The sequence below is a fragment of the Rhamphochromis sp. 'chilingali' genome (assembly GCF_963969265.1).
Source record: "Rhamphochromis sp. 'chilingali' genome assembly, chromosome: 8".
NCBI classification, from domain to species: Eukaryota; Metazoa; Chordata; class Actinopteri; order Cichliformes; family Cichlidae; genus Rhamphochromis; species Rhamphochromis sp. 'chilingali'.
In genome coordinates, this window is record NC_137935.1 from 37,543,184 (window position 1) to 37,567,499 (window position 24,316).

General features: G+C 41.8%; 1 protein-coding gene across 1 annotated transcript in view; it reads left to right on the top strand.

Annotated features, from left to right (window-relative positions):
* sez6b (seizure related 6 homolog b) overlaps nt 1-24,316 on the top strand; it is a 230,615-nt gene that overhangs the window by 174,365 nt on the left and 31,934 nt on the right. Inside the window, exons 5-6 of the mRNA XM_080888197.1 lie at nt 20,773-20,958; nt 22,673-22,841. Of these exons, the coding sequence (XP_080744323.1) occupies nt 20,773-20,958; nt 22,673-22,841 (355 nt within the window). The remainder of the gene's footprint in view (nt 1-20,772; nt 20,959-22,672; nt 22,842-24,316) is intronic.

Consider the following 24,316-nt stretch of genomic DNA (forward strand, 5'->3'; position numbering starts at 1 on the left):
CTGTTCATATTGATGTAGCATTTTCAGTGGCAAAAACGTTTCATCACTCATCCGAGTTAGTTCTTTAGTTTAGTTGAATGCAGGTTTCCCCAACCTCATAAGCGGTACATTTGCAAAAGGTCTGAAAATAGCACTACTGGCGAACAATAGGCTGTAAGGTCGGTTTCTTGGTCATTAATATGCAAATTGTGATGACCACTGATCAACAACCACTGATCAAAGACCATTTATCAATGGATCAATGGCCATGAGTACCATTCAGAAAGTTGGAGAATGGCTGCAATCACAGCATTGTAAGATGGTGCCAGATGTACCCTTACCTGCCACAGGTTTCAGGGTTTTCCATTAGGTCATAGTACCTGGTACCAGGTACTTTTTTAGTACCTGCTCTCCTGGGGTTCCAAGCGTTCCAAGGTACTAAAATGTGACATCGTCAGACTGCATGCCACCAAATGGCTGGTCAGTAGAGTCACTCGATGAGTCATGAGAGTGTCTTATTTATGCCATTTATGAAACCCGACAATAATGGATGGCTACAAAAAACAGCACCGTGTTCCCCGAGTCTGATGAAAAGCCACAGGCCGAGCAGCAGGTATATTCTCTCTCTCTTTTAGAGATAGTGAAATGGTGAAAATTTCTTTTAATGTGTTAAAATGGCCAAACCAATCCACCTCTGACCAACCAAATGGCACAACACAGAAGAGCTACCTCATCAGGCCAGGACTCTGCAGTCTATTTAGTGGCCACTCTTTCAGTGATGAGGATGTACACGTCCTGGACAGGGACTAATAAACATTAGCATCTATAAATGGGAGTTGGGTGAGATGTTATCAGTTTTATTCTGTAGTAGCATCAGTCAACATGAGCAAGAGATTCACAGTCTATAAGGCTATTCAAATATTCGGTCATGAGAGTGATTTGAACTAAGCAAAACTGAAGAGGATGATGTTCAATATGATTGGCTGATTGATTTCAAATCCACTTTGATAGTGTAAAGCGTTATCCCGTAGCCTAGGTGAAATCAAAGTGCAACACAAACATGACTTCCCTGCTCTCAAGGAAAGTACTACTAAATATACTTCCTGATAGAAAAATTTAAATGTGGAATGAAAGGATTGTCTTGGCAGCAGCAAACAGTAGAAACTATATATAGTTTCTACTGTTTCTACTATATATAGTTTCTACTGTTTTTTTTGTTTCTTCAGTTGTATACAATTGAAGAAACAAAAAACGAAAATAGTTTCCAAAACTAAAAATAAATAACTGCAAAGACAACATGCTTCTAATGATGACCTAACTTGATAAACTGAAGCCCTGGCTTCTGTGAAAAAATATTCTGTGAACCAGGACATGTTTTTAGTAAAATTACACCTTGGTGATGTGTTGCTTGAACACTGTTTAAATACTGTTTTGTGCTGATGGTGTTTTTGTCTCTGTTTGCATGTCTGGAGTTTCAGGAGGAGATTGATTTTAAAAGTGTAAATCCAGACTAAACAACTCAAAAACTCCACCTCAAATACTGATAGTCCTTTCCCTCCACTCATTGTTTCATATATTGGTTTATTAAATTCTGTCTTTTTCTCTGAGGCATTCTATTCTTTGCTTTTCTATGCATCTTTGCTCAGTTAGATCAGCAAAGAAAGCTTGAGCTTACTGGCCCACATAGCTCTTTCCAATCCTGTTGAATGGACAGTAATATACCTTAGTACAACATACTATTTGCAGGTTCTTTGAAAATTTTGAAACTTTGAAACCCGACTGGAGGATGTAATTATAAGGATAGATAATGTTGTTTGGAAGGTGTAAAGAAAGGATTTAATGTTAGTGTTAATTCAAAGTGTAGACACTATTTTTTCCACCACTGAGCAAAAACTTTTCACAGAAAAACTCAATTTTGTGCTTTTCCGTTCAAATGGTTCCCTCCCTGGCCTCAGTGTTCGTCAGTAATACTGAAAAAGAGGCTATTGATCAATAAATTAAATGATTTTGGACTGCAGTAGCTCAAGTGATGAGGGAGACCATGTTTTAACTCAGATAGGATTCATCAGATTGAGTTGCTGGGCCCACTTATTGTTCCCAGGCAGAGAAAGGATTGGACAGTTCACGCAGCGCTGGAAGAGGATGACTAACATTTACTGTGAATGTATGGCTGTGTCATAGTTGCTCATGCAAGTGTTCATGTAGTTTTCTAATATTTTATGTTATAGATATAGCATCTTCTTAGAAGTTATAAACACACTTTCAGATTGTAGTAAGTATTACACAACCTAAAGGAAGACAGGCTGTACAATGAATTTTTTGTATAACTCATTTGCCTTGAGGCAGTTGTTGTTGTTATTTGGTGGTATATGAATAGAATTCAGTTGGATTGGATTCCCTTGTATGTGATCACATGAATATCTTTAGTATATATAATTCTACAGTTTATAAAAATAATGGATTGCATTTATATAGTGCTTTTCTAGGCACCCAAAGCGCTTTACAATTCCACTATTCATTCACTCTCACATTCACACACTGGTGGAGGTAAGCTACGGTTGTAGCCACAGCTGCCCTGGGGCAGACTGACAGAAGTGAGGCTGCCATGTCGCGTCATCGGCCCCTCTGGCCATCACCAGTAGGCGGTAGGGTAAAGTGTCTTGCCCAAGGACACAACGACCAGAGAGCAGGGGGATTGAACCAGCAACCTTCCGGTTACAGATGAGCTTCCCAACCCCCTGAGCCAAGGTCACCCCTTCTCCCATGTTAACACTGCACAGTGTTTTTCTCTCCAGAGCTGTCTGTACCACTTCCATTTAGACTTCAAATTTCATAGCCTTGTCCCATCCAGCATGACAGGAGTTATGACATTGTGTGAAATTGAATCTCATTATGGAAGGATATTTCCCACCCACACTGTCTTGTCCTGTGCAAGCCTGTCACGCCCATTTATTTTCAGTGAGCTCTGATGAGTGAGCCATAAATGAATCTCCCTTGTAAGTTTCTTCATTGATGTCCAGGCACAGAATAAGATGTATCTATTTTTCATCACTTCATGTAAAATGCAAGACTGCTAATAGACCATTAATCTCTGTTAGCAAAAGGAGATTTCATGGTGCTATAAATAAGAACATATGCAGGGCTGTCAAGAGCAGGACAGTAAACTGAAGGTGTGCAACCTTATTTAACAGACTTAGTCTGGAAACTAGGGCAGTGTCTGCCATAGCAACCCTTACATTTACGCCGTTTTAATTGGTGCGTTCAAATGCTTGACGTATGTACTGTATATTTAACATGAAAATACACTAGCATGTAGTCTGACTGCACTTCTGCAAAGGCCAAAGGGTGTATTAAGGTGTTTAGTGACCTAGTAGTATTTTTTAATAATAGATTTAGGGGACTCTAGGATGACACATTTTTGAAAAACGATAATTAAAATTAAACCAGGAGGCACTGATATCTTGGCATTTTGTCCTAAACTCTAATATCATTCCTGGCTTTGTAAATGTCCACAGTTTTCAGTTCTAGTTACTAAATAAATGTCTATTTCATGACATTTTCCAAAATGGTCAAAAGAAATTTAGTAATATATATCTGAATGAAGAGAATGTGTAAAATTATATTTTTAAGTGCCTCCCATCTGCAGCATCCCTTCGCCTGCTGTTTTAAGATGCTCTTATTGTAATATAGTTGTTAATGAAATGTTGATAATACAGTAAGAGGGCCCAAACTTGTCTAATCTCTCTCTGTCTTCCTCTTTGCCTCTCCCTCACAGATACAATTTCCTCTCAAGGAAGCAGCTATAAATTAGCTTCAGTAGTCATTTGTAGGCAAATTTCATTTGCATTGCCATATCTCACATATACAAGTGAATGTTCAAGTGTAAAATGTTTTAAAGAGAAAATGAAAAACAACAATACTGGTCAGTTGCGCAGGTGTTAAAACAAAAATGTTAATCACAGGTAGCCTTTTGCAGTTGTGTGAATAAATGCACTCACAGTGAGATTCAAAGCTTTGATGCCTGTGAGCCAACTAAGCGTGGGATTCATGTAACTAATCTTTATTTTTGTGCAAATAGACCCTTACTTTGCACTTTGGATGGACTGGTTCTTATATAGTGCTTTTCTGCTCTACTCATGAATTCAAGGCAAGTTAGAAAACATTTGTCATTCACAAAAGCATTTTTTTACACTTGAGTGCTTTCTACCAACATTCACACATGTTTTTTATTATCTTGCCCAGTGATATGGCAGACTGGAGCAACCAGGGATCGCGCCACCAGCCTTTCCTTGCTTTTTTTCATGTCCCATACTTTTAACACTTTGCCCAGCGTGAGCAACCCGACAGCTATCTAGTAGCCTATGTCACCATGTTGAGTCTCATGCTCCTCCAAAAGCACAACAAACGGTGTCTGATTCAGTGCTGTTGTCCTAATGAAGTAAGCTATTTTAATTTATATTCAATCATGGCACCTTGTAAATGGCACCTTCTTGCAGCAGATAGTTTTTGTGTTTTTCCTTCATAGATATGGGTTAATCTTGTCTTTCTGAGGCTCTATATCTGTCTGGCTCAGATTATATAAACCATTGGCATAATTTGCCTTTTCCCTTTGTATGATCCTCATGATTTTTTTATTTATCAGTTTTCATGGTTGGGCTTCAGCAGTGGTGTTTTGAAGACCAATGCAGGAACTCAAAAGATGATGTTGTAGATGCATAGCCAAAGTGAAAAATAAACCTCCATCCATCCATCCATCCTCATCCGTTTTATCCGAGGCCGGGTCGCGGGGGCAGCAGCCTAAGCAAAGAGGCCCAGACCTCCCTCTCCCCAGCCACCTCCTCCAGCTTATCCGGGGGAATACCAAGGCGTTCCCAGGCCAGCCGAGAGATATAATCTCTCCAGCGTGTCCTGGGTCTGCCCCGGGGCCTCCTCCCGGTGGGACATGCCTGGAACACCTCACCCAGGAGGCGCCCAGGGGGCATCCTTGTCAGATGCCCGAACCACCTCAGCTGGCTCCTTTCGATGTGGAGCAGCAGCTGCTCTACTCTGAGCCCCTCCCGGATGGCCGAACTTCTCACCCTATCTCTAAGGGAGAGGCCAGCCACCCTTCGGAGGAAGCTCATTTCTGCCGCTTGTATCCGCGATCTCGTTCTTTCGGTCACTACCCACAGCTCGTGGCCATAGGTGAGGGTAGGGACGTAGATCGACCGGTAAATTGAGAGCTTCGCTTTTACACTCAGCTCCCTCTTCACCCATTCACTCATCAAAAATAAACCTTCCATTGATATTTCCTCTGTGAGGAATGTGGAGTCTGATTAATAAGATGGGTTAGCTGTGGGTGCTGGTAAGACATTAGAAGTATGAGGACATGGCTTAACCAGTGCTTGTGAATGGAAGGTGATGCAGTCCTTTTACCATGGAGGAAAGTCTCTATGGACATTCAACTTTTAGCTGTGAGTTTGCAACATGAGCAGTTTACATACTGCAGTCTGCTGATGGAGTCCTAGCATGCAACTGTTGCTGACTTATAGTGTAAAAATCATTATCATTGCTCAAAAATGTAACCAGGTTAGTCTGGATTTTACTCTGTAAACTTTAAAGCAGAATGCAAAGTGTCTGGCAATCCTGAGGATGGTTGACTCGCTTTGTTATTACCTCCTGGGATGCTCATTCAACCTCTGTTAGGATCATGTTCCACTGCAATAGCTGCACCACATGAAGGGTGCCAATGTCCAGATCACCTGGTGGTATCTGACTCTCCAGCCTTTTAAGTTTGTGGTGGTCAATAAGCTGACGGTCGGGGCTGATTTCTTGTCCCGCTCACTGATGGCTCCCCAACCTAAGTTGGTTGGTGGGGTATGTGGCAGGGTGTAGTCTGTGACTCCGCTGCAGAGGAAGGGTGATGCAGTGGATTTTGGGGCAGTGCTGGGGAGGCTGGCAGGGCAGCTGGGATCAGTTACCCCGTTATGCCTTACCTGTTTTAATAGCTAGGACCAGAGAAGAGGAAAAGACCTGAGCCAGAGAGAGATGGTGACACCCCATGTCCAGGGTCCCAGACAGTGTGTGTGTCACACAGAGTTTATTATCATTAAGTGCTGATCCTTCTACCTGCTGAGGTCATTTATATTGGTTATCCTCTTTGCTGTTTACATCCCTCCCATCACTACTATCAGCATTAGGAACAGGCACTCATTGAGCTCTACCAGGGTATCAGTGAACAACAGACAGCACACCCAAATGGATTCATCATCATAGCAGGAGACTTCAGAGTGTCCTCACCAACTGCATCACTGTGTGGTACAGAGGCTGCATGTCCTCCTGCTGGAAGACTCTGCAAAACATGAATACAACCAGCAAGGTCATCGGTGCCTCTCTACCCTCCCTCATGGGCATTTTCATACCCACAAAATCATCAGCACCCTTACCCTCTCACCCTTCACACTCCCTCTTCAGCCTCCTGCCTTCGGGGAGGAGGTACCGAAGATTCGAGGCTCAGCTCACTAGAACAGCATCAACATCTTCAACTGCTGAACAGCTTCATTCACCAGGCTGCCGGAAGACATAACTCTGTTCACTACCTCCCCCCATCTACCCCCCACCCCTGGACTGTTGCATTCATACCTTCATGCTGCTGACTGTCTTTGGCACTTTACTGCAACCATTTGCACCTCTGTCATGCCTGCGTTATTAATATTAACTACTTCAGTTAGTGAGTGGAGGAGCTGTGTGTCTGACTGCCTGCAGTGCTCCTCTGTGAAGTGTCAGCTGGAGGAGGCAAAGACGGCACAGTTGTTATCAATACGGTTGCAAATGAGTTATTTAATTCAATATTAATTTTTAGCACCAATAAATATCTGAGTATTGAGTTTATGGAAAATCCAATCTTGTACTCCTGCATAGCAACTTTATTGGGACCTTGCAACATTTTTGCATGATCCTACAGCCATTCTGCATCCTGTAATTCACTCACTCGTTGTCACTTTTGATTAGTAAACCGCCCAGTCTCTTTGACCATCAGTTTGGCAGCCTTCTTATCACTAACAAATCTACCAAACTGATGGTGATTCAAACTTGCTCGGATTAAATTAACAGTTCTGAGAACCATTCTCGTAACATCATCCATTTTAAAGACTTGCAGCACAGTGTGCTCCTGTTTTCCTCAATTTGATGAATAGTAAGATGTCCTAGTTTTACAGAGGGCATTTTTATAAAGTAACAAACTATTTTTCCAGGCCAACCGGTCTTTGAAATGAGTGCAGTATCATTTCCTCTCTATTTTGTATGTCTTCTTCTTTGAGGTCCATGTTTGTGAGTTATACCAAAGAGTCAAGCATCTCTGATTAGTTGCCTTCTTTTTCTGAGGAACCACAGTATACAGGCTTGTATAAAGTGACAATGTAAACTATTAAGATGGCAATGAACCTTGGTGAGAGTAAAATTTAGGTAGCTCTTTTGTATTGTGTTGGCACATGGCATAAAGAAGATCATAGTAGAGAGATCACTTCTTCAGTTAGTTCGCTATTTAGTTACAACACTTTCAGAAAGACCTCTACTATAATAACATGTATCTGTGTAATCTATTATTGGGAAATTAAATGTTTTCAAAAATGATCAGACAAAAGATGGATGTTAAATTTTCAATTTCAGCTATATGTAAGCACAAGATCCAGTGTGTGATTAAAACAGTTAGTGGGATCTTTCACATTTTGAAGGAAGTCAAGTCTATTAGCCTCATTAGCATAATTAAAAATTAAATATCCATATCAACAATTTGGTTAATTTAAAGCACTGACTTACACAACACCTCCAAGTGTATAATACAGTGCATATAGAAAGTATTCAGAGTGCTTTGTGTGTTTAACTTTTTGTCATTTCACAATATTATTTAAAGAAATATTCCCAGCCATTACTCTCAAAATTAGGTGCAGCCTGTTTTAACTGATCGATCATCTGTCAAATATTTCTACAACTTGATTGGAGCCCATGTGTGTTAAAGCTGACTGGACATGATTTGGAAGTATACACATGTCTATATAAGGTCCCATAGTTGACAGTGCATGTCACGTTGTCACATGTCAGCTGTAGCTCAGGACGTAGAGCAGGTCATGTACTAATTGGAAGGGTTGTGGTGTCAGAATCAGAACGCTTTATTAATCCCAAAGGAAATGATGTTTGATCCCGGGGGTCTCCAGCCTGCTTGCCAGATATTCTCAGGCAAGCTATTAACCCCAAGTTGCTCTCTGATGCATTTATCTGAGTGTGAATGTTAGATAGAAAGCACATAAGCAAAGAAAAAACTGCTTGTGTGAATTAGGCAAGTTGTAAAAAGCACTTTGAGTTGTCAGGTAAAGCATATGGTTAAGTAATAACCAGTTTATTTGCCATTTCAGTGCACAGACAAAGCCATGAAATCCAAGGAATCTGATCCAAGAAATTTTTTAGATTTAAATTCTTAATTGTCCCTGACCGCCCAGCATGAGAACCAAAATGCTGGCTGTGGCATGGGCGTCGTTCAGGTCTGATTTAAAGGCTTCTTAGAAAGTTTTCTAAACCTTTCTATCTGGTTTAATCCAAACCATGATTTGAACTAAGAATGAAAAAAAGTTGTCACAATTTTAGAGTCTTTATTGTGAAATTAATACATTTTGCACTATCATTGGGCCATTTAAAAGAAATATTTACAGAAAAGAAACAAACCTTTTTTTTTTTACTGAATCAAAGCAGCTTCCAAAAACACCTTGACGTTGATCATTTGCCTTTATTTCACTGATCTGGAATTTAAATCCAAACAAAATCATTTTTTGACACCCAGCTCATGGTGCGTGACCAACACATTGACTGACATTGTTGTCATGGTTATGACTTCTTTTTTGGCTTTGAACATATAGTGACAATCAACTATAACTGCAATTAAATGTGTTAAATTCGCCAACCGTATTTGTCTTTAGAAAAGGATGAACCTCTTTCATTTGAAAGAAACCGCTGCTTCCTTAGGTCTCTATATTTGTGGAGTAATTTTGCATAATTGCCAACAACTGTATAACTGGTAACTGGGTGACTGAATATTGGGTGAAAGATCCAGCACTCCATACCAGTTTAGGCTAGTTGAAAAGCAATCTTCAGAGTGATCTCTATGTAACATGTCCATATACTGCAGCCTTTTGAGCATAAATGAAATAGATTGGAGGGGTGGTGTGTGGGTGGGTGTTGCAGTTATGTTTGAAGCCCCCTGATTGGCTCACTGACTCTCAGGCAGTGGGGGAATGACTGTGACATAGATTAGACCAGGGGTCAGCAACCTTTCACATCCAAAGAGCCATTTAAACCCGGTTTCCACGCAAACGAAAACTCTGGGAGCCGCAAATACATTTTGCCATCTAAAATGAAGATAACACTGTATATAATGTTTTTTACCTTTATGCTTTGTGTGAACAACTAAGTTGTGTGACATTAGTGATGTTTGTACTTACAGCGTTAACTTGGTTTTAAAGCCGATATATATATATATATATATATATATATATATATATATATATATATATATATATATATATATATATATATATATACAGATATATATATATATATATATATATATATATACAGATATATATATATATATATATATATATATACAGATATATATATATGTCCAGTATAAACATGGACAGCTGGATAGCGTAGTGGTTAGACTACACGCCTTTCGAACAGAGGATCGCAAGTTCGATTCCTGCCTGGGGCGTCTGTATCCAGTAAGGGTCCTAAGGCTAGACCCCCTATGCTAAGCAAGCCTACCGCAGACATGAGCGAGACAGATAAATATGAAGGCATGCCGGCTCGGACGTCGCCCGGATCAACAAGGTCCGCGTCAGGTGTTGAGGAACCAGGGCACCCTGACGAAAAGTGGGCTACTGGAACAAGAAGGCATCGGTGGGCAAGAGACGAAAACAGGGCGTTGTTGGAATGCTACTACGCAAGTAACCCCGGCGGAAGGGGCTACATGAATAGGATGACGGACCTATGGATTCTTCGATACCCAACATCCACAATGACGGCGAAACAACTAGTAGCTCAGTGTTCCAACATTCGAAAGAAGGGACTGCTCTCACAGCTAGAGATTGACGAGGTACAACACAAATGCTACGGCAAGGAGGAGTCAGGACGCCAGGTCAGGGGGGAGATATCATCACCCCCACCCGAGATTGGGTACATAGCCCCAAGTGCGATAGGAGAGTTGAGTGTGAGAGAAACTGACCTGAAAAATAGGATAATGGCCAAGCTTGAAACCTGGATACCCCGTAGCCGGTTACCAAGATTACGTGAAGTACCCTCAGAAGGTCTGCTAGATGATGTTAATGCAGCACTACGGACAATACCTACAACCACGATTACCGACACTAACAAGCTGATCTACAATACGGCAGCAGTGATCAGTGAGATGCTTGGCTACAAGTTGAACAGCCACAAGGGGCAGTACCCTCCATGGAGAAGGAGGCTAGAGGGCAAGATCAAAGTAGCACGGAGGGAGGTTAGCCAACTAACGGAGTTGCAGAAAGGTGCGACAAAGAAGGTGCATAAGAAATACAGCAAGCTGTCCATACCTGAGGCCTTGGAAACTGCCAAGCAAAGACTCACAGCCTTGGCCAGCCGCTTGAGGAGGTACACCAGAGAGATAGAAGGCAGGAGAATAAACCAGCTGTTCTCCACAGAACCAGCAAAGGTGTACTCTCAGTGGCAAGGGAACAATAATAAGAGAACAGCACCACCAAGGCCGGAGACAGAGCAATACTGGAAGAGCATATGGGAGAAGGACGCAACCCATAACGGCAATGCTCAGTGGCTAGTGGATCTGAGGGCAGACCACAGCGACCTCCCTGAACAGGGTCCAGTAACCATCACAGTGGCAGATATCCAAGAAAGGGTCTCCAGTATGAAGAGTTGGACAGCACCAGGGCCTGACATGGTTCACGCCTACTGGCTAAAGAAGCTGACTGCACTCCACGAGCGTCTGGCAGCACAAATGAACCAGCTGCTAGTTAACGAGAGACACCCGGAATGGCTAACCGAAGGTCGGACGGTCCTGATCCCCAAGGACCCCAAGAAGGGACCGGTCCCCTCCAACTACCGACCAATAACCTGCCTCAGTACTACATGGAAGCTCCTGTCAGGCATCATATCGGCTAAGATGAACAGGCACATGGGTCAATACATGAGTGGGACACAGAAAGGAATTAGCAAGAATACCAGAGGCGCAAAACACCAGCTACTGGTAGACAGAACAGTCAGCCGAGACTGCAAGACCAGACTGACCAACCTGTGCACTGCCTGGATTGATTACAAGAAGGCCTATGACTCAATGCCCCACAGCTGGATACTGGAATGCCTAGAATTGTACAAGATCAATGGGACCCTAAGAGCCTTCATCAGGAACTCAATGGGGATGTGGCGTACAACACTAGAGGCCAACTCCAAGCCCATAGCACAAGTCACCATCAAGTGCGGGATCTACCAAGGAGATGCTCTGTCCCCACTGCTGTTCTGCATAGGCCTGAACCCCCTCAGTGAGATCATTAACAAGACTGGCTACGGATACCGACTACAGAACGGAGCAGTTGTCAGCCACCTCCTGTACATGGATGACATCAAGCTGTATGCCAAGAGTGAACGAGACATCGATTCACTGATCCACACTACCAGGCTATACAGCAATGACATTGGAATGTCGTTCGGACTGGAGAAGTGTAGTCGGATGGTAACAAAGAGAGGGAAGGTAGTCAGAACTGAGGGGATTGAACTACCAGAAGGCAACATTGCAGACATAGAGGACAGTTACAAGTACCTGGGGATCCCGCAGGCAAATGGGAACCATGAAGAGGCCGCTAGAAAGGCTGCAACCACCGAGTACCTGCAGAGGGTCAGGCAAGTCCTGAGGAGTCAGCTGAATGGTAAGAACAAGATCCGGGCCATCAACACGTACGCCCTGCCCGTGATCAGATACCCTGCTGGGGTAATAGGCTGGCCAAAGGAGGAGATAGAAGCCACTGACATAAAGACAAGAAAGCTCCTTACCATGCATGGAGGGTTTCACCCCAAGTCCAGCACCCTGAGGCTGTACGCTAAGCGGAAGGAAGGGGGCCGGGGACTGGTGAGTGTCAGCACCACAGTCCAGGATGAGACAAGGAACATCCAAGAATACATTGGGAAGATGGCCCCAACTGACCGAGTGCTCAGTGAATACCTCAGGCAGCAGAAACCCAAGAAAGAGGAGGGAGACGAGGAACCATCATGGAAGGACAGGCCCCTGCACGGTATGTACCACCGGCAGATAGAGGAGGTGGCTGATATCCAGAAATCCTACCAGTGGCTTGACAAAGCTGGACTGAAAGACAGCACAGAGGCACTAATCATAGCAGCACAAGAACAAGCTCTGAGTACAAGATCCATAGAGGCTGGGGTCTATCACACCAGGCAAGACCCCAGGTGCAGGCTGTGTAAAGATGCCCCAGAGACAATCCAGCACATAACAGCAGGGTGCAAGATGCTAGCAGGCAAGGCATACATGGAACGCCATAACCAAGTGGCCGGCATAGTGTACAGGAACATCTGTGCCGAGTATAACCTGGAAGTCCCGAGGTCAAAATGGGAGATGCCCCCAAGGGTGGTGGAGAATGACCGAGCTAAGATCCTGTGGGACTTCCAGATACAGACGGACAAAATGGTGGTGGCTAACCAACCGGACATAGTGGTGGTAGACAAACAGAAGAAGACGGCCGTAGTGATCGATGTAGCGGTTCCGAATGACAGCAATATCAGGAAGAAGGAACACGAGAAGCTGGAGAAATACCAAGGGCTCAGAGAAGAGCTCGAGAGGATGTGGAGGGTGAAGGTAACGGTGGTCCCCGTGGTAATCGGAGCACTAGGTGCGGTGACTCCCAAGCTAGGCGAGTGGCTCCAGCAGATCCCGGGAACAACATCGGAGATCTCTGTCCAGAAGAGCGCAGTCCTGGGAACAGCTAAGATACTGCGCAGGACCCTCAAGCTCCCAGGCCTCTGGTAGAGGACCCGAGCTTGAAGGATAAACCGCCCGCAGGGGCGTGCTGGGTGTTTTTTTTTTTTTTATATATATATATATATATATATACATATATATATATATATATATACATATATGTCCATGTTTCAAAACTCAGTCATCCCCCCCCCCACAATCCCACATGCATTCTACCCTTTAGGGCTAAGCCCCGGGTGTATCAAATGTCTGCCTCCGCCTCTGCAGCCGGCTGTATACAGCAATCGTGTGTAAAAAGTGGTCAATAAGGAGATGCTGAAAAGCATTTTCATGCAAACATCGTCGGGTCTGCCGTGATATGTTTACAATGGAACTTCTGCTCCTGAACCTCATCTTTACGCAGGACTGTAAGCTGTCATCTGTGAGGCGTGAGCGGTGTTTGTTTTTAATACAGTTCATGGTGGAGAACAGCTGCTGACATAATGTGGATCAGAAGGTCCATAACTGGCCTACCTGGAGTTGAAAGTCTCGATAAATGCACGGCATTTCGTACACCGACTTCCATGAGTGTAACGCTTATTTTGAGCGATGAAAAAATTAAAGAATATAATTGTATTTTTATATTTCAATATCACAATCATCTTCCAATTTAGAACTACAAGTTAAAAAAGAACTAACATAAATAAAATACACTTAAGCTAAATACTTCTAATTTATTTTCACAAACCACGCGGAGCCGCACTATAAGGACTAAAGAGCCGCATGCGTCTCCGGAGCCGCAGGTTGCCGACCCCTGGATTAGACCCAAGTGTGCCAGCAATTTGTTTCTCCCCTTGTTCTTTTCCATTCAGCTCAGCCTGCATCTGTGGCCCTCTGATTTATGTATGATTTCTATGTGGGTGTTTCCGTGTCTTCATCAACTCTTCCTGCTGGCTATTTATCATAGTTGATCGCCTCTTGAGGGTGAAGAAAAGAGGGAAGCAGCTCTTGTAGATTTTTCTCAGAGCAGATACTGTAGGTCTTCTCCATGTTTCTCTTTGTTTTTCTCTGCTGCTCTCTCTGTCAAGGCACAGACTTTTCTCCCAGTGGATCTCTGTGAAATTAGGACAGCACAGACAATGTCTGGAATACTGTTAGAACACTTATGAAGAAAGTCTTTGTGTTTTATACTAGCTCTGATATATTTATACTAGCTCTTGGTGGCTCCTTCTTGAATATATTGAAATTCCTTGTCACTGTTGATACGATTTTTTTTTATATCAGACAGAAATTATGCCAGTCCTGTATTTCAAATCAAGTCTGGGGCCTTTCTGAATGGGGTTAGCGTGTTCTCTCCAGGTACTTCGGCTTCCTCCCACAGTCCAAAGATTCAATTAAAATTCAGTAAAATTTTATTTATATAGCACCAAATCACAATAACCGTTGCCCCAAGGCACTTTATATTATAAGGTAAATACCCTACAATAAACCAGAGAGATGGATGATACACAAAGATGAATGAAGTTAGGTTAACTAGTGATTGTATTCATACCACAGATATGAATATGTCTATCTCTATATGCTAGCCCTGGAATAGATTAGCAGCCTCTTCAGGCTGTACCCCGCCTTTTGCTCTATGACTGTCATAATCCTGCACTGGTTTGCCTTTTGCCAATATTCAAATAGTCCGCTCTGTTTAATGTTGCCAGCCACTTTGTGCTGTAATCAAGATTCTCTATCCAACAAAGCTTCGGTTGATGTCAGGGCAGAACAGAACAAATAAATACCCTTATTGTCGAGAAAGGTGAGATCGAAAGAAATTGAAGTACCCTTGGCTTACCTCTCATTACATTGGTGAGAGGGTAAGAGGTCTTAACATCCAGTCTTTTATGTTAAAACTGACACAGACTGCTAACAACATTTATCTATATTCACATTTGGCTAATAGTAAATCTAAATCTATTATCTTAATTTTAATGAAAGAAAAAGAGGTCATGCTTTTGAAATCCAGTGCCTCCAGCTGTGTTCCTGCCTTTGACCTTTCTTATTTGGCCCTGCATGAAAAATCCAGCATCCAGCAAACTGAAACTCTTCAAATAAACCAGTCCTCTGCAGATGATCAGTTAGCTGTTTTACAAGCACTAGCAAGGTGAACCAATGTATGCCAGTCCATTTACCGATTTCACAGTTGCTACTGAGTGTAAATTTTGAGAAAGTATTTTGGCAGTAACAGTTAGCTATTAATTAATTAACATTTGTGACTCGATCCTTGTCTGTTCCAGTCTGGATGCCAAGGTATCCTCGGGCAAGGGACTGAAGTGATGAGTTCATTGAAGTGTGAATGTTATATAGAAGACTTAGACATAGAAGAAAAGTGCTATTGTGAGTGGATGAATACAGCAAGGTATGTAAGCAAAGAAGGCACTATATTAGAACCAGCCTTTTTAGTCTACTTGTCAAAATGGAAAGTGTCCGGGAAACACAGTCAGAAAAATGAGGGATTAAGTTACTGCTAATACAAACAGAACAGTGCCTGCTGCTTTAGATTCACATTGAATCCATTGTTTTGGGAAATAAACTTTTCACAAAATATACAATGTGATTCTCAATGAGCTTTGCATTTTGTGCTAATGTTTGTATAAAGTGCATCTAGAAAGAAAAATGTTTGTGATTCCTTCATTGTGTCATGCTGTTGGGAGACAGCATGACACAATAGAGTGTGGAAAATAGGAAACTCTCATGGAGTGAAATCTGCAGCATGGAGTCTAATAGACTAAGTTTCATCATCCGAGCGACATACAATCTGCTACCTTCCCCAATAAATCTGCAGCTGTGGTTTGGAAAGGACCCATCCTACCCCCTGTGTACAGTCCCAGCAACACTCAAGCACATCTTGGTTGGTTGTAGGACTAGCCGTACTCAGGGCAGATACACATGGAGACACAACCAGGTTCCCGGGTGTCTAGCCGAGAAAGTTGAGTGCAAAAGAAAATCCATCATCACTCAACCTTTCATGAACCAAGAGGAGCGTCAGTTTTCATCAACATTTGTCCGGGAAGGAGACAAGCCGAGGACAATCCCCTCAACCCCAGACTTGGGCCCGCTGAAGGTTGCCAGGGATTGGCAGATGCAAGTGGACTTGGATCAGAGGCCAATTTTTCCCACAGAGATCGTAACAACAACTTTGCGACCAGACCTCGTCCTTTAGTCTAACTCCCAAAAACTTGCGTACGACCGGGCGCCCCCCGTCTGGCTCTCCTCTCTCCTATCTTGTCCCTTTTGTCTTACTTCTCTCTATCACCTTTTCTATCCCTTTGAAGAATTTAGGCTCCATTAATGGTAAAGAGGTAAGTATTATTTCTCAGTTGCAGTGAATAGATAGAAAATAAACTGTAGGAAACTAAACAGAAGAAAGAAGAAGAGAAATAACAAGTTAACATAAACCAGTGGCACACTCCAGGGCCTGATCAACCCTGGCAGGGCCTCCTTGGATGAGGGTGTCTAGTGATAACGGCCGAAACACCCGATGAATCAAAGGTCCACTACTGACGATGTGTCCCAAATTTTAAAATGATAATCCAGATCAGATCTCTAATCCCTAAACCTAACCAAGGAAGGAAAATGGCAGATTAGCCTGGGTAAAAGACCGAAAGTTGAGGCACACAATGGTGCGTGCTGCTGACAAAGTTTCTGGGCTGCCTTTCCTCATAACAGCCATCCGTCAAGAGTCTCTCCATCTAAAGCAATGCATTATCAGGGACTGTAACCTCTAGTCCTTCTTACTGAATCTGATCAAATTACTCACACAATGATGGGATAGGTAAATAATTGCCAAAATTGATTAAAATAAAGAAATAAACTGAATTTGCTATATCAGCTGAGATTATTTCTTTAATGACGTGTTTGAACACTGAAGCCTAACTGGGTGGCCACTAAGTGCAAATGACCAATACATAAGGAACTTTAGTTTTAGATATTATAGTTAACAGACAGAGGTAATTGTGGTTATTCTAAAAATAGAGAAAGATGCATCAGTCCAACCTAGTTTATATTATATTTGGCTTTAAGCTCTAGTACTCCTGCATATTCATTGCCAGAAGTGGCTCTTATGCCACTTCTGGCAATGAATTCTGGCATCTGAATTAATCAAAGTGATTCTGGTGTTTTCTTTTTTGTTTTGTTTTTTGATATCCAGATTAAGGCTTAATGGTTGGCCTTGTGAAATACGACACAATTTGGATGTTGCTAACTGTGTTTTGTTTGCTTGAAATAATGTGTAGAGAATAACTGCCAGTTTCCATTATTATTGAATAGCAATGCCCACCGACTCTGTATCTGTAGCCTAGCTATTCCATAGCAAAGCCAGAAAAAGAGCTGCAACATACATTAATCTTTGTAGAGCTTGTCATCTCCTTCCAGTAATATGAGGGCAATGGTCAGCAGAAATAAATCCTCTGAGGGAGCAAATGAGATTAGAGACTAAGTTTGAGCTGAGCTGGGTCATTTCACATCAAAGCCATATCAGAAGCTCAAAATAAATAAATTCAATTTACATTCGCTTGCTACAGTGGAACATTAAACATCTGAAATTATTGCTCTTCTCTCGTGATCTACACTGTGGCCATAAGGCCTGATTAGATACAGCAGAGGCTAACATTTTTTCACAGCAGTTGTACATATTTGGCTTCTAGCCAGTCCAGGGCTCATAACTTGGTTTAGCAGCTCAAACAGTAATACCTCCTACTTACGTATATGTGTACATATGTGCTCTCTCACGCGCGCGCGCACACACACACACACACACACACACACACACACACACACACACACACACACACACACACACACACACACACACACATATATACATAGTGAAAACACAAGATTAAAGCTGAACTATTTTTACATTGCCACTGCACTTTCATCTTTTATTTTACCATTCATCCCCATGTAGATCTGCTACATTGTACATGAAAGAAAAATAAAAGCTGAGCATATCAGTAAAGTTTCATTAAAGTCAAAACATGATAAATGGCCATAAATTCTGGAAAGACACAGCAAAATGATGTAGCACATAGCAGCCTCGGGGACAATTTGTCTCTGTGAAAGCTCCCTGCTAACACCAGTGTTATGATGCCACAGTGCTACCATGATGGCTCCTTTATCTCTTTTCTCATCTCCCACGAGCCTTTCAGTTCTTTAGTTTTTTGGTTGGCCTAGGTTTTAACAGCTACAGCTGACCATGCTAATGACCAGCTCAGGGAGTGAGAGGACACGACTTAAGCAGCTGCGTTTTAGCTCAAACAAGAAATACTATAAAGACCAATGCAGCACTCATTTCTATTTTTGTGAGTCACTATAGAGCTGGGCAACATCCCTCTGCACTAACAGAGTACTAGAAGCAGCTGGGGTTGTAGGTTGTCATTTATTGGCCTATTTAATCTCCCTACATATTTCCTCACCTGAGGCACAGTGCTGCTCTCAACAGACAGAATCAATAACAGAGCTACTCTACGCCATCGAGGGGTAACAATAAAACTAGCACAATTACAGTAAGATGGATCAGAATCTTTAGCAGTAGTATATTATTTATATGTTTGGATGAATTCCAGGAGGCTGTAGGAAGACAAGTCAGTGGGCTATAAAGAAACTTGTTAGTTCACTGGTCACCTGAGAGGCACTCTGGACATGTTTCCGAGCATTTTGCAATGATGTGATAGTTCTTTGTAGAAATTAATGTAAATGCCAGCACAAAGTTCTAGTGGGTGGTAGTCACAGGAGGATACGGCACTGTAGTGTTTCATTGTTTTGTACTATTTCGGGTTTATTTACCTCTGTTTATACCAGTGGAATAATTGAAAAGATAGGAAGTTAGCGCCAGTGGGGTTTTTCTTCTCTTTTTACTTGCACAAAATCAGCTTTTCGCAACTTTTTTACAGCATGAGAATCTATGCAGACAAGTATAATGTGAATATTTGAACATAGTTCAAGAATTTCAGTCAGCAAGCTAACTGAAATGCAAATGAGTTATTATGGGGTTTCAGTAAGAGAATGCTGCTGCTATAAACAAATCTGATTGTATATTGCTTAAAGAAGTGTTTGAGAAAATGTAGCAGCTTAACCAAAACACCCACTTTAAAAACAATTCTCAGTTGTTAGTCAGATATCTGGACATTTGCCTCACATTAGTGTAAGTTTGCTTATTGTTTTTCTTATCTTCTTGTGGCCGCTGACAGTGGACTCGTCGCAGTGCTTGTCCTTCTAGACCTCAGCATTCATCAATGTTGACCGTAAACTTTTATTAGGAAGATTACAGCATGTCGTAGGTATTAAAGGTACTGCTCCGCATGGTTTGAATTACATCTGTCATGTTAATGGGGATTCTTCTTTATGCTTCCCCTATGCAGTATCGCCACTGTGTAGATGATAGCCACCTTTATCTTTTCATGATGACCTCAAATTTTCAGCTTCTAAATTCAGATAAAACTGAGTTAATCATACTTGGCCCTAAAAATATTAGAAATATGACGTCTAACCAGATAATCACTCTGGACTGCATTACCTTGGCCTACAGCGACTGACTAGGACATGTCCTTCAGTGTGCATATTAAACAAATATGGAAAACTACTTTCTTGCATTTGTGCAACATCTCTAAAATTAAAAATATCCTGTCTCAGAGAGATGCTGAAAAACTAGTTCATGCATTCACTATTTCTAGTCTGGATTATTATAATTCATTATTGTCTGGTTGCCCTAAAAGCTTCCCGAAAAGCCTTCAGTTCATCCAAAATAAATAAGTAAAGTGCTATACAAATGCAGGCCATTTACCAAAATGCTGTAGCAAGAGAGAGCAGATTCTCCCAAAAACATCCTCTCAAACAAACATTCTCCCATATCCTTATATACAATTATTTGAATTATCAGGCCCCATCTTATTATAAAGACCTCATAGACACAAAAAAATCCAAATAGAGCACTTCGCTCTCAGACTGCTGGGTTACTTAGAGTAATTAAATGTAGAACATGAGGGAGAGGCTTCAGCTTTCAGGCCTCTCTTCTGTGGAACCAGATCCTGCTTCGATTTGGGAGACTGACTCTCTCTGAACTTTTAAGATTAGACTTAAAACTTTCCTTTCTGACAAAACTTAAAGTTAGGACTGGATCAGGTGACCATGAATCCCCTCTTAGTTATGCTGCAGTAAACATAGTGTGTTGGGGGCTTCCCATGATATGCTCAGCATTTCTCCTTCTCTCACCCCTTGTCACTCACCATGTGTTTATCCATCTCTGCATTTAATTATGAGTTATTATTAATCTCTGGCTCGCCTCCACAACATATCTCCTGACCTCTCTCCCTCCCCTCGCCCTAGCCCAGATGGCTGCTCCTCCCTGAGGCTGATTTTGCCCGAAATTTCTTCCTGTTTAAAGGGAGTTTTTCCCTCCCACATTTGCTCAAGTGCTTGCTGATAGGGGTTGTCTAATATTTGTGGTTTTATCTGTATTATTGCAGAGACAAAAAAACAAACAAAACCAAGACCATATAACTAAGGGTGTGAAAACGTTTTGAAAGGTGTTAAGTGGGTTATGTGTTATAGGTTAGATGGTGGCTTTGGAGCAGGTTCTTTTATAATGCTTGCACCACTGTCAGGAAACACTAGTCTAAATTTCTGAAACTAAATGTCATGTCTTGCTGAAATTTCACATTTTACACCTTAATTTCAGTCTCCTTTTGTGTATCTTCCGCTGTCTCTCTGTGTGTTTAACGCTCTCTGCTTCCCTGACTCTTTCACCTCTTTCTCTCCAGCCTTCGTGTTGAGCTGTGTCTTCCCCAAGCAGCCTCTCTATGGTGATGTATCAGTGAGCAGTCTCCACTCTGGAGGGCAGGCTTTCTTCTCCTGTTTGACGGGCTACAAGCTGCAAGGTTCCTCTGTGTTGACCTGCCGCAATTCTAGCACACCCTACTGGAGTGGGAAGGAACCAAAGTGCCAAGGTAACGTTTCCCAGACAAAACTCTTCGACTAGCCACAGCTGAAGACGGAAATTATACACATAACCTAATTAATTATACAGGCAAAATTTTAGTTACAAAGGTTTTTTTTATAAGTATTTCATAGCATTTACACATTAACAAAAGTGCAAAATTATTGTTTTTATGCATTCTATTTACATTTAATTGTATCAATAATAATAATGCATTTATATAGTGCTTTTCGGGACCCCTCAAAACGCTTTACAATTCCACTATTCATTCATTCACACACTGGTGGAGGCAGCTACAGTTGTAGCCACAGCTGCCCTGGGACATACTGACAGAGGCGAGGCTGCCATATCGCGCCATCGGCCCCTCTGGTCGTCACCAGTAGGCGGTAGGTGAAGTGTCTTGCCCAAGGACACAACGACCGAGACTGTCCGAGCCGGGGCTTGAACCTTCCGGTTACAAGACAAGCTGCCAACTCTTTGAGCCACGATCGCCCCAAGTCTCAGTCTAAGTTAGTCAGAGAAAGTAATTAATAGAAGTATTGTATATGAGTTTCGAGTGGGTGGGATAGCATACAGGAACATACATACATGCCATCTATGGCCTGGAAGTTCCAGGGTCAAAATGGGATACACCGAGTGGTGGACAAGCAGAAGAAGAGGTTGTGATAGATGTGGAAATAGTAACTGATAGCAACATCAGGAAGAAAGGACACATGAAGCTTGAGAAGGGCTGAGAGGTAACTGGAAAAGATGTGGAGGGTAAAGGCATCAGTGGTCTCCATGGTAATCAGAACACTCAGGCCTGTGACCTCCAAACTGGGCGAGTCTTGCCAGCAGATTTCAGGAAGGACAGAACAGCACGGTCTTAGGAACAGCTTGACGATCTAAATTCTTGATTACAGCTTGAATATTAACAAAAGCTATTTTCTCACCTACATGCAGTTGTATCAAGTCGTGTATCTACTGTTGATAGGTTTATTTCTTGGTAGAAGGTAGTTTTAATTGAAAACTACTGACAGTGTGAATTACTCAGACAGACAGCAATTAAATGGTTTTCCTACAGAATTATTTTACATAATAATAATTGATGCTATTCACATTTCTTAGATTTCTTGTGCATTGTAAAATGTACAAGTGTATTTAGACAGTTGTATTCTTTATGTAGTCACCTCCAGTTTGCATTGTTTCTCCTTTGGCTGCTGTTAGCACAACCCAAAAGGCTTTATTTCATCCAGACATTCACATTATTTTTCTGCAACGGAAATTTCATAATATAGTACAAACAGTACTACACTAGCTACTTGATAACAACTAACAGTATCAGGAAGTGTTGACTTACTAAAATTATTGTAACAGCACTTGACAGCAGAGCAGCAGTGGTGTGATACTAATGATGATAATCAAATTATGCAGTAGATGGATCAAATTTATGCTTTACAAGTTTACAATTTATAATGTTAAAATTAAGGGAAATATAAATAAATTTTGCTATAATAAATTTTGATGTTGGCAAATGTCTGAATGCTTTCAAATACTAAAAGCAGTCTTATTAGGCTGGTTCTTGTTTTTTTTTCATGGTCACCAGTTTGAGTTTGGTTATTAAGTTAGGGTAATAGAGAATGAGATGATGTCAGTACAAGTAAATTTGACTGAGATTCACTACATAATGTGAAATCCACCACAGTTTAATTTGATGTTCAGTTCCATTCCTTCTTGTTTTTCAGCTGCCTGTGGAGGTTTGGTGAGGAACATCACAGTTGGTCGGATTGTCTCTCCTGGTTTTCCGAGCAACTACAGCAACAACCTAACCTGCCACTGGCTGCTGGAGGCCCCTGAGGGCCAGAGGCTCCACATCCACTTTGAGAAGGTAGCACTGGCTGAGGATGATGATCGGTAAGCTATGATTTGAGATTGTTGTAAACTGAAAACTCTTTCCTTTAACAAATTGATCATTTCAAAAACAATTACTCTAAAGCTCCTATGTGCACAATTTCCAAGTTTCCAGTCTTACACAGTCTTAGAATGAAAGACACCCAATGAGTATCACCTAATGCAACAAAGCAATGTAGTCCCTTTTTTGTTAGTTATTGTTACTGTTTGTTTTTTTCCTTTTTGTAATTTTTTGTTTGTCATTTTTTGCCTTATTAAACTTTAAAGAATATAGAGGATATTCCTGAAAGGTTTAATATTGTAATTACTAATCTGTTCAAATGTGAGACTCAGGTTACAGTTGGGATGTACATGTATTGTGCATGGGGTGACTTGAAAAATGCCTGCAACGCACCACCAACGACAGGGTAGTAGCTAGTAAACTGGTATCGTAAAAACATCCTCTTAAACAAACATCCTGCCCCCTTAAATCAAACTTTTAGAAGTTCAGAAAGAAGCATGTGTACTCAACCAATACTGGATAGTTACCCCAAACATGTATTTGGTCGTACGACATTAAGATCGTTCAATCCTCCCTGGTACCACACATGCCCATGTCTGGAGGACTGTTGTGCATACCCTTTTTAGTTATGTTAATATTGGCAATGGTGAGAAGTGTTATAGTTGGGTTTTAATATGTTTGGCCGTCCAATTAAAGTAAATTACATGACAAAATCCTCTATCCAGAGCACCCCCCACCCATTTTCCGCCTCTGCCTCATCATATCTGCCCCACATGTAAGCTTGAAGGGCTTATGCTGAAGAGTTCAGTTCTGACCTGAAGCTTCTTCTGACCTGAAGAAGCTTCTCGGATGAGAGGTGAAACGTCTTCAAGCAACTTAAAGAAGTCCAGATGCTTTTCTTTTCAAGCTCCTTAAACACTTCAGATTGTTAGAAAATATGAGCTATTTGCTGGCTGGTGTAACTGTCTCATGGCTCACACCCTGTTAACTTTGATGTACTACTTTCCTCTTTACTTCAGCACAGTCCGTAACTTATGTTCAATCATGAGGCCTCTTATCTTTGTACCTTCTGCTTTGTCCCTGAAGACTCCACAGAATAACATCAGGATGTCAGTGCAACACATACCGGTGACAGCTGAGTGTCATTTTAGCAGCATGGGGCTGCAATTAAGGGCCAGTGAATAGAGTAACCATGGGGGAGAAATTAGCTGAGTAATCCATTCTGTCTGCCAGACAATAGTGGCTCCAGGCTGCTCTTATACTCATGCTACAGATGGAGACCTCACAGATACGAAGGGATATCTGGACAGCTCTAGAAACAAAAGGAAAAGATTTAGGTGAAGTGGTGATTTGGAAAAGTTAACTGACAAATGTGCAAAAGGTATTCATTTAATGCACCAAGGTTTGTTGGCTTTTAAAAGGCCAGAAATAGACTGGTACTTCCAGTATACTGTATAGCACCTTTCTACTCAGTTTG